Raw genomic sequence first — 15,864 nt, forward strand, 5'->3', positions numbered from 1 at the left:
GGCATGCTCTGGAAAGAGGGAGCAGAGGAGGCGGGAGAAGCAGCTCCTTTGCCTGTGGGTGTGGGACTGGAGGGCACCCCAGGGAGCACCCCCAACCCATCCTCTTCTGTGGGGAATGGGGGTGGCACATGTGGTGATGGGGGAGAGTGAAGAAAAACAGACAGAAACCCCTTCGCAGAGGGGGAGGAGATATATAGATAGATAGATCTCCTTGTTTGACTTCTTACAGCCATTGCACGCTCTCTCTCTCTCTCTCTCTCTCTCTCTCTCTCACACACACACACACACACACACACACAGCACCCCCTCTCCCTCTTGCTCAAGGGCAGAGCGCACAAGAGCAGGGGGATCCCTCCTCCCCATTACAGGCTGTCTGGGAGGGAGGTGTGAATGTGACCTCTGCCCTTGCATGCTCAGAGGCTGCACCATCTGGTTCCCATAAGCGCACACACAGGAAGCAACAAGTGGCTGGGGTGACGGTGGTGGAAGTGGGTGGTTAAGGGCCCCGGAAGAGAGAGAGAGAGGCTCCCCTGGTCTATCCACTCAGCACCCCTGGTCTCCCTTTCTAGGGTCCTGCCAGGAATTTTCCAGCCGGGAAGGTTTGGCTGGGCCTGGGGAGGAGGAGGAGGAAGATGCCAGCTCCAAGAGCGTCCAGCTGACTCCCTTCCAAGGCATTCCCCCGGCATGACCAGGCTGCACGTGCAAAGAGCACTGGAGAGCCCCTCTGCGCACTGCGCCAGGGAGAAGTGTCTGGGGTGCCTCTGCCTTAGCCACAACACTGGCTGGTGATCCCAGCCGCACTCCTGGATTACAGCAGGCCTTGCAAGGAAGAAACAGTTCATCCGTCCCAATGCCACCCCCTGCATTCCACCTTGGCTAGCAGGCTGCCAGGTACATATTTTCTGCCTACCAGTTGCCTTTGGCGTGGAATCACTGGAAACCCCAAAGAAGGTTCCAAGCACCCACACCAAGAGGGAAATAACTGGCCAGAGCAGCCTCCTGCTCTGGTGTCACCCTCAGGTCTCAGCTCCCACTTGCTTGGGTCCCCTGCGGCTTTGCCAAGTGCCGTGTGCCTGAAGGGCTTCAAGCTTCTCTTGCAAAGTCCTCAGAAACACAATGGCGGGTTGGGAAGAATCCTCTTGGTGCAGAATTTCGAGCCTTTTCTTTTGAACTGGGGAAGAGGTCAAGCTGGCCTGCCAGGAGAGGGGCTGGGGGTGCCTGGTGAATCTGCTGCTGTTGCCACCACAAAGGTCAGGGCAAGACGATCAACACCCCCTTCCTCGCTTGGATTTCAAGAGCCAGCCAAGGCGGGAGGGCAGCAGCCAAGAGCTGCTCCAGGGGAGATTTTTCCCTCCTCTGTGGAAGCAGCCAGTAGCCATCCATCCACCCCTCCCTCCAGCCTCCCGTGTAGTTAACACATCAGCCTGAGCGCTTACTCACAAAGGAGGCTGCAGCCCTCTACTCCCCCCCCCCGCCATAGTCCTCCCCCCACTCCGCAAGGAGCTGCCGTCACTCAGCCACACGTCTGGAAGTTGCTCTTGGAACAGCCCAGGCATTCCTCGGTGAGCATTCCTGGCAAGGGAAAGGATTCTTTTCCCAGTAGCACTTTCTTGAAAATAGCTGGTCCACGTGGAGGAAGGGGGAGAAGAGAGGGGCAGGGGGAAAGGCAGTGGAAGGATGTGGAACTGGGGGGTGGAGAGGGAAGAGGAAGGGGTGCCCCCCTTCACACACCCGACTGCTCAGATCTCTCCCCTCCTTCATGGAGACCCAGCGTTTCTTCATCCTCTTGGGAAGGAAGTGGGAGCGTGAATGGACGGCAAGGAGGGCAACCTGGTCACTAGGCTCCACCCCCCAACAACCCCCCAGGCAGTTACCCTGTGCTCTGTGTTCCCATGAAAGGGCTGATCTGGGAGAAGGAGGGTAGAGAAGAGCCTTGCTGCTCTCAGGCGGAAGAGGAGGAATATTAAACCTGCTTATTCCAGACTACTCCTGCTGGCCACCCGCTTATGAAAAAGGCTATTTTTTATGTGCTAAGTTGGTTATCCTCTTGGCTGTGGGAGGGAGGCCAAATCCTGGGGGTGTCTAGCCGGCTAGGCAAGGGAGAAAAGTCAGCCTGGCATCCTAGTCTCTTCTTGTGCATTTATCCCCCATCCCCAAATCTCCTGGCTTCTGAGCTTCCGCAGAGAAACAGCCGGGAGGCGCCCAATTGCTCTGCACCTCAGTGAAGGCTTTATTTACCCATTTGGGAGAAAAACTATTGGGTATGTAGCTGAGTGGCAGAAAGTCCCCGGCTCAAAAGCCCTGCTATCTCCAGAGGGCAGGTGCTGGCAAAGGCCTTTTGCTGAAAGGGACATGCTGCCAGTCAGAGCCAGGTAATATTGGGCTATATATGGACCAAATAGTTCAGCTCATTCCAAGGCACCATCTGTATGTGTAAGCGCCACAGGAGAGAAAGCTCAGGGTGGGGCCACAAAGGCAAAAGGAAGGAGCAGCGTGCTCCTTGCCTTAGCTTTGGGCAGGCTTTCCCAAACTTGGGTCTCCGGCTGTTTCTGGACTACAACTCCCATCATCCTTAGCTGGCAGGACCAGTGGTCAGGGACGATGGGAGCTGTAGCCCTAAAACAGCCGGAGACCCAAGTTTGGGAAAGCCTGGCTTAGGGTATCAGGCATTAGGAGTGCGGTTGGAGGAGATAAATGAATGCCTGCCCTCATAAGGTGGAAAGGCAAGTGCTGCTCCGTGGCTCCTGAGGGGCTCTGAAAAGGCAGGCATCCCAGCGAGAAAGGGGAGAGGCAGCTGCCTCTGTGGCTGCTCCTTCTCCAGAGGAGACCTGATGGAAGCAGGAGGGCTACTCCTTCCTGCTGTGCTCCATTAGCAGCAGGATCGATTTGGTTCTGCTTGGAGGGAAGTGACTAGGGAAGAGAGACTGGAGTGCTCTTTGTTCTTCATTTCTCTCCAGGAATGACTAATTTCCAAACTGGCTCAGCTTCGTCCCCAAGTGGGCTTTCTTCCGAGGGGGAGGGAGGGTCTAGCGTGGCTCCCCTTCATCTTCCACCTCTGCTCCAGCATTTGCTCTCCTGGGCGGTGGCAGCTTCTGAGCAACCAAATGGAGACATTTGCCCCCTCCCCCCAATCCAAAGCCCCGTCCTTTCAAGACAAGAGAGCAGTCGCCATGCACTTCACACCCCATCCTTTCAAATAATGCGCTGTGCAGGGCTAGACGGCTCCAAGCTACTCCAGTCTGAGCGCACGATAGCAGCGGAAGAGTTTTTATGGACATAGACCTTTGTGGTCTCCACCCCACAAGCACATCTGCCAGGCTGGGAGTCTGGGGTCCTGGAGGCAGCAACAGGTGAAGCCCACACAGGGCTCCCCCTCTCCCCACAGTCTCCGGCCACCGGCTGACGACCCCTCCTCCATCCCAAAAGGAAAAAGAAGGAATGCTCAGGTAGGCGTGAAACTGCTGCAAGCAGAGCAAGAGGAGGAGAGGGGAAGGAGGGGCTTGTCTGACAGACCACTCACTGGTGCTATAAAATGCTCTCTGGCTCCTGCCACACTCCAAAAGCAGCTTTAAGCGCATGCAAGCACGCACACACACGTGTGCAAAGAGGAGACACCAGCTGCGCAGTGTGTGACCACGGAGCTTAACTCCTTCTCAGCTAGCAGAGCCAGCCAGAGAAAGTGGATGAGAACCACCGGCAAGGAGTCAGGGGGAAGGAGTTTCTGGGAGCTGCCTGCCCACCTCTTCCTTGCACTGCGCAGAACTACGAAAGGATGAGAGAGCAGAGGTAACAGGGCAGCAGGTCCACAAGGAGAAGCAACCCCCGTCCCCCCAACTCTCTTCTCACCCACCTCCTGGCCATGTCCTCCTTTGCCATGCTGCGCTCGGCCCCCAGCCGCTTCCTCTACCCAGACATCAGCATGCTCTCGGAGGACGAGGAGGATGGGAGCGAGAGCTCGGGGTCCGAGGACAAGCCCTACCACCTGGACGCCGGCGGGTACGGACTCAAGAGCAGCAAGCGCCGCAGCAAGAAGGCAAATCGGATCAACAGGGAGCCCCGGCAGCGCCACACGGCCAACGCGCGGGAGCGGGACCGCACCAACAGCGTCAACACGGCCTTCACCGCCCTGAGGACACTCATCCCCACCGAGCCGGCCGACAGGAAGCTCTCCAAGATCGAGACGCTCCGCCTGGCCTCCAGCTACATCTCACACCTGGGCAACGTCCTCCTGGTGGGGGACGCGTGCGGAGATGGGCAGCCGTGCCACACCACGCCAGCCTTCTTCCACCACAGCAGCAGCAGCAGCAGCAGTAGTCCCCCCATGAGGGAGAGCGAAAACTCCCAGCCCAAACAGATCTGCACTTTCTGCCTCAGCAACCAGAGGAAGATGGTAAGTCCTGGGCTCTCCTGGCTTGCAGGGGGTGTGGAGGGGGTGGAAGGAGCACAAAGAAACTGCAGGTTAAGACGATTCTGGGATGCGGGAAGGAACAGTCAGCGCTGCCGTCAAAGTGGATAAACTCCTCCATGTGCCACAGGGTTCTGGGAGACTTCACTTCCAGGGGGAAATATTGAACTTCACTCATAAGCAGGCCCAAGAGAGATGGTGCTTGGAAAGGACTGGGAGGGGAGCTGGTAAGTGCAAGGAAAGCAGGAGAAACAGGACAGCTCAAGAGACCAGGGAGAAGCCAGAGGTGTTGGTGAAGGGGCTCAGAGAATACACACCCTCACCAAGACCCCGAGGTCACACTTGGTTTGCACATCACAAATGGCAAGCCGCCATGGGGGGTGAGGTGGCTTTCTGAGGGGCATCTGTCCGAGGCAACACCTACTTCACCGCAGTGCTTGAGAGGGTTGGGTAAAAATGTCTCCGTCCAGAGAGTGAGTGGCTTGAGCTCCTTGGTGAGTCTGGGGTAGAGAAGGAATACTCCACTCCCCAGCTCTGAGCAATGGCAACTCAGCTGTCCTGCACCAATTCTCAGCTGTCACCCAAACCGCCAGTTTCGCTGCCACTTATTCAGTCTGGGGGAATTGCCCAAGATGAAGAGCTAGAAGGGGCTTCCAAGGAAGGAAGGAAGGAAGGAAGGAAGGAAGGAAGGAAGGAAGGAAGGAAGGAAGGAAGGAAGGATTTTAAGTCACTGCCTGTCCACCCATCACTTCCCACATTCATCTCCTTAGCTTTTCTCTCCCCAGTGAGCAACCACCTTGCCTGCCCCCTTCCCAAGCTTAGTCCCAGGCATGATGGTTTGGGCTGCTTGAGATTCCTCCTTTACTTCAACCCAGCCAAGTTATGGGCAGCAAGCACAGCTCACCTCGCCCTCCTGCGAGATCTCTCACCATCTTTGCCCCTCATCCTCTGTACTGCTCCTCTCATAAACCAAAGGGGGGGGGATTTTCTCTGTAGAGGAGAAACCAGCCCCCCTTAGTGTAGCTGTAAGCTTACTTTTGTCTTCTTGTGCAGTGGCTGGATTTGCAGCCTGTTCCGCCATGAGCGCTATCCCCTGTTTAGCAGGAGATATATTCTCACCCCCCAAAAAGTTTAGGTTGGGAGGTTGAGACACATCCACTTCGTCCCATTCTGATCTTTATTCAGCCCTGAAGTGTAATAGGAATCCTGAGGCAAGCAGCTTTCAGTCTCAACTGCTTTGGAGGGGTGTTGTGAAAATAAAATTAGGAAAGTAAGGAAGAAAGCCAGAACAACGGTCCTTTCCAGAATGCAGAGGGTCACCAGCCCACCCCCCTGAATCCTACTCCCCACCCCCCAGAAAAACATATCCATTGAATATGCAACGGCTGTACGTTGGTCTCTTATTAAGCAGGTTAGTGTAATTTCCATTTGAACAACAGGGGAAATTAATCCAAAAGGGAGTTTTAACATACTCCAGCAGAAAGGGCTATTTTGACTGTGTTTTAACAAGGAATATCCTTTCAGCTAGCATGAAAGCAAATAACGTGGAAAATTGCCTAGCAATCTTTTGGTGCTGTTGACCTTAGAAGATGAAGGTTCTAGTTTTAAAACCCCACATTTGAAACCTGGGGTTAATACATTTTATCAGATTATTGGTTTGGACTTCCAAGCTACTGGGAACTGGCTGCATTTTAGTCTGAAATCTTGGGGGGGGGGGGAGAGAGAGAGAGAGAGAGAGAGAGAGAGAGAGAGAGAGAGAGGGGAAGAAATTCCTTACTCACACTAATTGCATAATGGAAGTTGTTAGGAAATGCAGTGTGCCCACATTTGGAAACTCTGCAGAGAGAAGGCAGAAAATGGGCCAGCAAAACAACCTGGTTGTTGGCATGGGCTGTAAATAATAATAATAATAATAATAATAATAATAATAATAATAATAATAATAGGAGCTGATGAAGCCTTCACCTTGTAGCTGTTTTCTGCATTGTGTGGGGTGGAGAGGGGGAAGAAGGTAACATGGGGAGTGGAAACTGATGAATCCACTGGCAACGCAGAAAGCGAAGTGACTCCTTAGCAGTCAGGATCATCAAACGAAATGGGCTAGAAGCAGGTTCAGGACTAACAAATAGTGACCGGCAGAGTTCCTTGCCAGCAGCTACTGGTGTGGCCCTTGTTTTAAGAGGGAGGCTCCCCACGGCTGACAGGCTGGTGGCATCAGGTGCTGGGGACCAAATCCAGAGAGTGGCCCCAGTATGGCTTGCCTGTGAGCATACCAGTTAGAGGGCTGGGGGCTTAGCGAAGCCCCCTGTGGCAGCGAGGTCGCCCTGTGCATTTGCTGCTTCCAGCCCCGGCAGGAGCGGGCCATGCAGACCACGCACTGCAGTGCATTTGGAAGCATTCCCAAAGCCAACCTCCTTCCTGTCCCCAAACCTCTCTTGGTTCAGACACACCACTCTGGCCTCTTCTTGCGCCCAGTTACAAAACCTCAACTGCAGTTAAGGTGCGATGAAGCTCTTAAATACTCAGTAAATAAAGACATTTATGGCATATGGAAAAATGTGGGAAGAGGAAAAAGGATAAAAATCCAATCCTGGCAGTTCAGGCTGCTTCACCTCAGCCCTTTGTTTACAGAGAGGAACCGACTGACTGAGGTGCTGTACATCTGCAGCAGTCCCCAAGACAAGGAGAAAGTTCTGGGCTTGTGTGCGTGTGTAGACAAAGCGCCCCACACAGCCTTTGTTTTCCTATCAGAGTAAAAGAGGCAGGGAGTCCAAGGAGCTTCAAGTGCCAAGACGGCTCCATCCACCTAAACATCAGACTCCAGCCGCTCTGGGTAGAACCACAGGCACCCCCTGGACGGTCCATTCCACCTTCACCCTCCCAGAAAAGCAAAGCAAGGGGGGGGGCAGGTCTCCTTTCCGCAAACTCTCAGCCCATGAGAGGCAGAAAAGGAAGGGCAGCTGACAAGCGTGACTTTGCTGTGCAAACCATACATAGGATATGCAAGGAAGCTGGTGCATAGAAGGGTGAGGCTCAGATCCCTTAAGCTGCTGAGCAAAGCAGCATGAGCAAGAATGACAGGGGCAGAGGGGGAAAGGCAGGCAGGCAGGCTGCTATGCCAGCTGGGACCTCTGCTCCTTTGACCCCCTCGTCTCGCATGCCCTCAGCTGTCTAGGGCACAAGGCTTGGCAACTGCCACATTCCAGCCAAGTTCGTCCTAACTGAAATGGTGTGCCATAAACAGATCCCCCAACTGATCTAAGTGGCGTGAAGGAAGGAAGGAAGATTTAGGACACTGCAAAACAAACATCTTTGCTATTTGTGGGGCACTGACAGAGAACACACTGCTTAAAAAGCAAGCTGTTTTTTTTAAAAAGTGGTATAGCCCTGAATTCGCAGTGTAATTTCCAAATTGCTTTCACTCTCAGAGTTGCTGTCTTTGGGCTGAAATTGTTGAGAGAAGATTGTGCCTCTGAGACCCGTTATCACGCAAATTTAAAAGGTGCGTAAATCTACATTATTGGTCTATTTGATGAGCTCTTGGCTTCTGCATTTCAGAATGAGCAAATTCCTACACCCCACGAACCCAAAGCTGAGAGTTCAAAATGCCCAAGCTAAGGGGGTTTGAGCATGTGGTGAGGGCAGGGGCACAGCTTCCTAACAGCCAAATTCTTAAGGCTTCTTGGGGCAGAAAGCGCAGAGCAGCAGCCTCAAAGCTGTTCCAAAAAGCTCAGCCCACTCCAGCCTATGTGCAGATCCCCACATAAAGCAATGTAGAACAAGGGGAAGAAAAGGCAAGGAGCAACTTGCTTTCATGTGGGTGTTGGCGGAAGAATGCTCTTGACATTCTGGGGGAGCAGCATGTTGGATAGGTGGGCATGCATGAGGCACATGGGAACAGAGAGGCCTCCAGACTCCGTCAAGGAACTCTGGAGGAAGCTGGGGAAGGGCACCTTCTTGAGTTTCAGCAGCGTGAAAAGGGAGATTTGCAACAGAAACTAAATCTGTAAACTTATCTGTGAGGCTGGGGGACTTCAAAAGGTCATGGCAGAGGAAGCTCCACCCTGAACAATAGAGGGGGAGATACAGGTCAGGAAAAGTGACCATCTCTAGCAAAGCTCAGCACCCCACTGGCTTTTGCCTTAATACTTTGCCAAACATTTCCTGTACAGAGCAAACCTCCTTCTACTATTATCAACTGATCTGCTAAACACTGGCTTGCCCCATCGTAACAGCCTAGTTAGGGCGGTGCAAGAACTCATTCCTCCACTCTTCAAAAAAGAGACCGAGTGGCATTTCTTAGCTTATCAATTAATTCAATCTGAAATAGACAAACAATGATTAAGATAGGATTCTGAAAATACTCCCCCTCAATTAAAAAACAAAACAAAACAGGGAGAATTGAGGAATGTCCCTAAGGAGTAGTGCAGAGGTTGAGTGCAATTTATTTGCAATTAATGATGTGGAAGAAGGGAAATGCTGAGAAGCAGCCTGGGAGGAAGACTTTTGATTCTCCCTGCTGTAGGGAGGATGCTCAAATGCTATGCAGAGGAATCCAAAGTGGAGAGAATGCCCTCAATTTGTACTCTTATGGGCATTTTACTGCTGACATTGTTGATACTGCCACGTTCCTGTGAGATCTGCCTATGTCCAACCCAGCAAGTCGCCTTGTTTTTCACTGGGGATGCCTGAACGGTTAAAGGCAGCAGCACAGACACAACGGGGAAGAGTAGCCTAATCCGTGGCAGTGTCTCCCGTCTCCCTAAGTCAGAGACTGCTGCCCTCTTTCTTCTTCTTTGCATGGAGAGAAAAGTGAAGGAGCGGTTTCTTAATCCCACTGAATTGCTTTCTTGCTGCCCTGAGCGTGGGTGGAGATGGCGGCTGCTAGTTGAGAAGATGGATGCGAAGAGATCCATTTGGTGTCCATTTTGGTGTCTTTGCTTTGTGGAACAGAAGCAGCAGCAGCCTGAAACTCACTGCCTGCCTGGCCCAGTATGAAGAAGTGTGCATGCACATGAAAGCTCATACCAAGAACTAACTTAGTTGGTCTTTAAGGTGCTACTGGAAGGAAATTTTTTTGTTTTGGCCCAGTATGGTCCACTCTAGTTGGCAGTGGCTTCTCAGGGTCTGGAGGGGGTGGCAGGGCTCCCTTCTCCATCCCCTCCTATCTAACCTTTTTACCTGGAGATGCCCATCAGGTTTCAAACCTGGAGTCTTCTCCATACATGGTGCTGTACCACCGAGCTCCAGTTTCCCACCCACCCGGAAGGAAAAGAGCAAGTTAGAAGTGTGGCAGGGGCACTCACAGGAGCCAGGACTTATAGAGGCTGGTTCAAAGAAGGGCCAGGTCCTTTCCTTTGTCCCACTGGCTTCTTCAACTTGTGTCCCCTATGCAGTCCAGCCTTGCCAGTACTTTCCTGGGGCAAACTGCCCTTTGACCTGATCTCCAGGGCTCCTTCTTCCAGCCCACCATTGCTGCTACCTCTCCCATCATGCTAACTAGGGACGACTGACGGAGGGGAAGCGCAAGCAGATACACTAGGAATGGAACAGCCCTATACTTGCCATGTGCACATCCCTACGCTGCTGCTCCCCCTTTCTTCTCCTGCTGTGAAGAAACACAGCTGGCAGCTACCAGTGATTTTATAGAACCACCACCTCTTTCACTTGCCCCAACATGCATCAATGCAGGAGCGGACCACAGGTGTATGTGGTCCAGCATCCTGTTCCCCACAGTGGCCAGAGGGTTTTAAAGAGCATTTTATTTATTTATTTATTTCTAAAGTGCATGCCCTGTGCCTTCAGGGCCAGTCGCCATGCCTAGGGAGGCTTATAAACCAGTCCCCAAGGAGGAGGTGAGCTTGCCCACCCTGAACCTTCCACCAATTGGCTGACCTGATCCATGAAAAGCAGAGGGTAGAAAGCTCTGAGAGAGGGGGAGCACCTGCACTGGGAATGGATTGCTAAATTGAAGGCTGCGGCTAGGTCTATTTAGCTGCACTCAAGTAACGGCACGTTCATCAATAAGGCAATGAAGCAGAGCAAACTGTAATGGCGTGAGTCGCCATTTTGAAGCATCCTTTCAAAATGTTTGATAAACGCGCTGAGGCACTGCCCGCTGGCCAGAGCAAAAATGTGTGGTGTTTTTGTACTGGCCGCACATGCAAAATGTGGCACATGCATCAAGCATGAGGGGCACCCGTACCTGTCTCTTGCCATTTCAAATGTTGTTGTGGTTTGGGGGTTTTTTCTTAGTAGAGGGGCTGGGTTCTCCCCAGCAAACTGGCACAACTGCTGTTGAAGTTGCTGTCCCAAGTTCACAGAGCTAGTCGGGTGGTGGGGAGATTGGTGTCAACACAAGGCCGTAATGCCACGTTGCCCCTCATTTCAGAGATACAAACAGGCTTTTTATTTATATTTATATGCCGCCCAATTAACCATGCCCCTTGGGCAGTCCACAGATTTTTAAAAATCAACAAAACACAAAGCAGAAAGAACTGGCCCCCAAAGCCATCATGGAAGCAGTACTCCTTGAGGCACTTTTCAGCAGCAAAAAGGGCAAGCGCAGCCTTCGAAGCAATTAAACTGGGCTGCTTTTTCCTTGCCACCTGATCTGACCTTTGCCTTTTTTGAACCACAACATCTCTCTGCAATAATGGCTATTTACAAAAAAGGAGATTGGTGATGGGGAGAGATAAAGTATTTGGGCTTCTTGGAATTCAAAGAGCAGTTTGTGGGCTGTAGCAGGACAGGATGCCTTGAATGCCTTTTGGTGTCCCTGGTTCCCTGAGAGGAGGCTGGGGGACGGGAAGAATCTCTTTCTCTTTGGCGATCACTTGTAGTTGAGTAAGACTGTCTTCCATAAGCATGGTTTTAACAGTGAGTCCTTAAGTGACTGTGGAGGCCAGTTCTGGATCCACACGTCCTTCCACAGTGGGGACATAGTGGGTTTCCAGGTGGGAGCTGATCACGGTGTGGATTTGCCAAGCGTGTCTTCCTCTTAGCACGTTTCTCCCTTGCGTCCTGAGTTCGAGTGTCTTCAAAGCCCTTGACACCTTTGGTAAAGGCTGTTCTCCAACTGGAGCGCTTGCAGGCTAGTGTTTCCCAGTTGTCAGTGTTTATACTACATTTTTCCAGATTTGCCATGAGACACTCTTTAAACCTCTTTTGTTGACCACCAGCATTACGCTGGTGTATTACAGTATTTTACTGCCAGAGCAGCGATGTCACGCTGGCCACGTGACCCGGAAGTGTCTCCGGACAGCGCTGGCCCCTGGCCTCTTAAGTGAGATGGGCGCACAACCCCAGAGTCTGTCAAGACTGGCCCGTACGGGCAGGGGTACCTTTACCTTTTTATTACAGTATTTTATTGGTGTTTTTTTTTTGGAAGCCACCCAGAGTGGCTGGGGAAGCCCAGCCAGATGGGCAGGGTATAAATAATAAATTATATTATTATTATTATTATTATTATTATTATTATTATTATTATACTTTCCATTTTTAAGTTCGGAATAGAGTAGTTGCTATGGAAAACGATCATCAGGCATCCACACAACATGACCAGTCCAACGGAGTTGATGTTGAAGAATCATTGCTTCAACACTGGTGAAGTCAATGGAAGCAAGCACAGTTGGCTTGCTGAGGACTCCCCCAGCAAAGAACCACGCTGTAACACCCCCTCCAGCAGCTGTTTCTTTAAGAGCAGGAAAAGGCTGCCACTTTGAAGTCCCAGCTCAGCAGGGGGCTAAGTGGACTCAAAAGCTATAGAGGCAGCCGCACCTCCTGAGGTCTATGGGGGTCAGGCATTCAGGACAGGGAAGGGGGGAAGGAGGGGGGAGAGAAACAGCAAGGCAGTGCTGCCCCCCCGCCCAGGCTGAGTGGGAGCTGCAAGAAAAGTCCAGGTCAGAAGTGAAAAGCAGGTTCCTATATAACGCTAATGTCTCAACAAGTGAATCTGAACTGCAAAAAATGTATCTTGAAAAAAGAGACGTTGCACATACTTTTGCAAACCAAGAAATCTTTAATAAAAATATATTTAAAAGAAGAAGAAGTGGAAAGCAGGGACAGAATAAGCAGCAAGCTTCCTGAAGATATAAAAGAGCTTTTTCTCCGCCTCTTCAAATCCAGGTGTGACTGGAGCCACCAGGGAGCCAATTCCTTGAGCTCCACTCCCAGGAGGCCACTCTGAGAAAGAGGGAAAGTGCCACGTGGGAATTCTCACTCATGCTAGTGATAGAAAAAGCAAAGCTTCGCTAATATGATGTGGAAAGGGAGAAATTGTGCAACAGGCAGCCGTTGCTTGCTTGACGCATTCAGCAAAAACCTTCCCCACCTCGTCCAAAGCAGGAACCTCTCCTGGAGGTTAGACGAAGCTCAGGAGCTCACTCTGGAAAGTTAAAAGCATGAGCCAAGGCTGCTACGCCATGGTGAAGGTGACCAGGGATGTGATTTTAAGAGCCACCTTCCCCATCTGGAACCCAAGGTGAACCTCACACACCAGAGGCCCTCTCCATGGTGACGTGGCCTGTGGACCCAGTGGCTTCCTAGTCCACATAAACTCAGGGTGGATCAGGAGAGAGACAGGGGGCACTGCTGCTTAATGCTGGGTAAAGGAGTCCTCTTTGCACCTCCCACCCCCTGGCAAAATATTATGGGGTGATTTTGGTGACCACCTTTCTACTTGTGCTTACAAGCTTTTGCAGATGAATGCTAGTTCATTAGAAGACCCCCTGTGAGCTAAGAGTGCTACAGCACTGCCCCCCCATCCATTCCCTCTTAAGCTCCAGCCAGAGCACAGCGCATATTGGGGGGGGGCTGAAGCAAGCAGCACCTAGGCAGTTAAAAGGCAGGAGAAGCTACTCCAGAGTCCTTCTATCCTCTGCCACCCTTTCTTCCCCTGGCAAGAAGGGGGGACGGGAGCTGGAGGCCGGCTGCGCTGCTCTCTGCTTGGGGCAAGGCCGCAGCTTGGAGGGGCCTTTCCTGCCCTCCTCCCCCCCCCAAAAGATGGGCCTGCTTTGCAATCCCCTTAATTTACTGTTCCTGCTTAACTTAATGGCAGCGGAAAGGCAAGGTGATAGGGGAAAAAATATGAGGCGGGATTTTCCGAATCCCCATTTCCTCTCCAGACAGCAAGAGAGCTCCTGGGGCCTGAACATCTGGGAAATTTAATTTTACCATTTCTGCGCTCCCCCCTCCTCCCCTTTAGCAAAGGATGAGGTTGCCTGTTACGGGTGGCTGTGGCAGCCAGGAAGCCATGCCGGGGTGCAGCGTGCGGTGCTGGGGAGAGCCAGCGAGGGCAGCTCCTTGAGAAGCAGAGGCCCCACTCACAGCACTCCCACATCCCACGCTGAAGCCCCAAGGACCCCCCCTCTGCCCAGCGTTGGGGTGGGGTTTGCCACAATGGGCTGCTCGGCAGGCGACCCCAATCTCGCAAGAGATAACACGTGCTCTGTGTAGAAGGGACCTGCTTCTCCGGGCACTGGGTCTACTCAGAGTCTAAAGCTAGTCATTTGAAAGTCATCTAATCTTCCTTGCTGTATTATATTATATTGTTTTAATTAGTGTTTTTATAGTTGTTCTGATTTTGAGTGGAGTGCCCTATCTGGGTGGATGGAGCAGCCAAGTAATTTCGTTGTCCCTGAGAGGGGGCAATGACAATAGAGATATTATTATTATTATTATTATATTATTATATTATTATTATTAGTCCTTTCACAAATGCCGTAGTGTTGTGATCTATTCAGACCAAACGAGCCCTCCTGCGATCTGCACGCAGCAACAGAAACAGATCCCACTGATGGGAAAAGGGCTCCTCTGTTTTAGCTGCAGAAGGATGGAGGGGAATGGAAGATGAAATTTTGCAGCAGGAAGCCAGGTTTCAGCATCCACAGATGCCGTGTTGTGAGCTAGCATCACTGGAAAACATGAAGTAACTGTGGTTGTGATGACCAAGGTCTTGGATGTATTTTTAACATTTTATTTTATAAAGTTGTTGTTTTTACGATCAAACAGTATATAAATTTTGTTAAACGAAGTAATAGTATAATAGCAGGAGAGGCTACATGGGAGAAACGGCCAGTGATTTGGGGTATGTGTGGAGGTGCACAGAGCACCCATGGGAAGCGAAGGGGGGGGGGGTTGCAGGGCTAGAAAATGGCCCTGGCACAAATGAGTTTTGGCCCAGCCAAACAAGTGAAAAGCAGGATGGAACCATGTGGCACCGGCTCTGAACAAAAGACACTGACTGCTGAGGCCGAAATAGCTGAAGCAGCGCCTCTTCCTATATCAGCCTGGAGGGTTCGTTAAAGAAAAACTTGTGATCCATCATGGGGACTGGTATAGCTGGGAGAATGGTGCCCATCTGTGAAATGGTGCCCTTTGCAGTGAGAAAGGCGCAAACATTGTTACCATTGGCGATTGTTTAACATGCTCTTCTGTTTCAGATGAAGCTATTTGTCTTTGATGATGTGTTTTATAGTTGGTTGTTGCATTGTTCGCTATTTCATGCTCCAGAACTAGTCTTGAAATCTGCGCAGATCGAGGGGCAGGTTATAAATATTTTTAATAAAGAGAGAAATAATGAGCAAAATCCCTTGTGCACCTGGCTGCTCTCTGGAGCTTTGGAACAGCCACACTTACAGCTTGCGGTCCCAGGTGTGTTTGTCTAACTCTCTTCTTTTCCAACTCTGGCCCTCTGCAGAGTAAAGACCGAGACAGGAAGTCGGCGATTCGGAGTTAAATGATTATGGATTCAGGAAGGAGGAGGAGGAGGAGATTACGAGGGGAAAGATGGAAAAGCCACACGCGCAAAACAAAGACAGAATCTTCCGGCCTGTGCCTGGCTGCTGCTGCCACCGGGAGCCCTGTGGTTCTACCCAAGATGAACTTACGGCAGCCCATCCCTGGAGAGAGACTGAGCACCCTCTAGGCTGGCTTTGCAAGCAAGAAAATCAGGCTTTCATCTGCAAAGGAAAGCAGGACTCTGAATGACTCTGCTCTGCAGTGCTGGGAGGCGAGTGAGCCGGGGACCCTTGGTGTGGCCACTGGGGCAACTGGAGAGGGGGGCTTTCCTGACAGGCAAGCAGAAGGACATGGACTTGCACACGGCAGAACAATCCTCACGGATCTGAATCCCGCTATAGGGAGGAGGAGGAGGAAGGCATGGTTCCCCATGGGGGAAGCAAGAAGAATGACCGCAGCGCAACCCCTGGACTTGCCTTCAAATCCATAGTTATGGGTCATCCTGTTCTCAGAACCTCGGGTGGGGTTACAATCAATACATGCTGGAGTTTCATGTCATTGATAATAATATAAATCCAACTTGCTTGTATAGTGAGAGAAGACTATGTCGTACTGACCAGATGCAAACTTCCTTTTAGGCTCATGCCATGTGGCCAACAGGGTCCTGGGTCTTGGCATTTCTAGATGAATTTAAAGGGTTTTTTCGGGGGGGGGGGAGA

At 51.5% G+C, this 15,864-nt stretch overlaps 2 protein-coding genes across 3 annotated transcripts in view; one reads left to right on the top strand and one right to left on the bottom strand.

The window, feature by feature from the left end:
• BOP1 (BOP1 ribosomal biogenesis factor) overlaps positions 1-15,864 on the bottom strand; it is a 63,129-nt gene that overhangs the window by 9,508 nt on the left and 37,757 nt on the right. The window lies entirely within an intron of this gene.
• SCX (scleraxis bHLH transcription factor) lies at positions 2,689-15,268 on the top strand. Of its 2 annotated transcripts, XM_081919052.1 has the most exons (3): positions 2,689-4,390; positions 7,834-7,907; positions 15,105-15,225. In XM_081919052.1, exons 1-2 carry the CDS (start codon positions 3,860-3,862, stop codon positions 7,879-7,881), a joined length of 579 nt encoding a protein of 192 aa, XP_081775178.1. In that variant the 5' UTR covers positions 2,689-3,859; the 3' UTR covers positions 7,882-7,907; positions 15,105-15,225. The 2 variants fall into 2 exon arrangements, with proteins under 2 accessions (XP_081775178.1, XP_081775179.1); XM_081919053.1 differs by lacking the exon at positions 7,834-7,907 and having other exon boundaries at positions 15,105-15,268.

This window comes from Podarcis melisellensis (assembly GCF_964234715.1).
Source record: "Podarcis melisellensis genome assembly, chromosome: 7".
NCBI lineage: Eukaryota > Metazoa > Chordata > Lepidosauria > Squamata > Lacertidae > Podarcis > Podarcis melisellensis.

What these genes read in the sequence shown, in the direction of transcription:
- SCX (XM_081919052.1), top strand. Translation starts at nt 3,860, where the DNA reads ATGTCCTCCTTTGCCATGCTGCGCTCGGCCCCCAGCCGCTTCCTCTAC. An exon ending in TCAGCAACCAGAGGAAGATG is followed by an intron (nt 4,391 to 7,833) that starts GTAAGTCCTGGG and finishes TTTCACTCTCAG; the next exon opens with AGTTGCTGTCTTTGGGCTGA.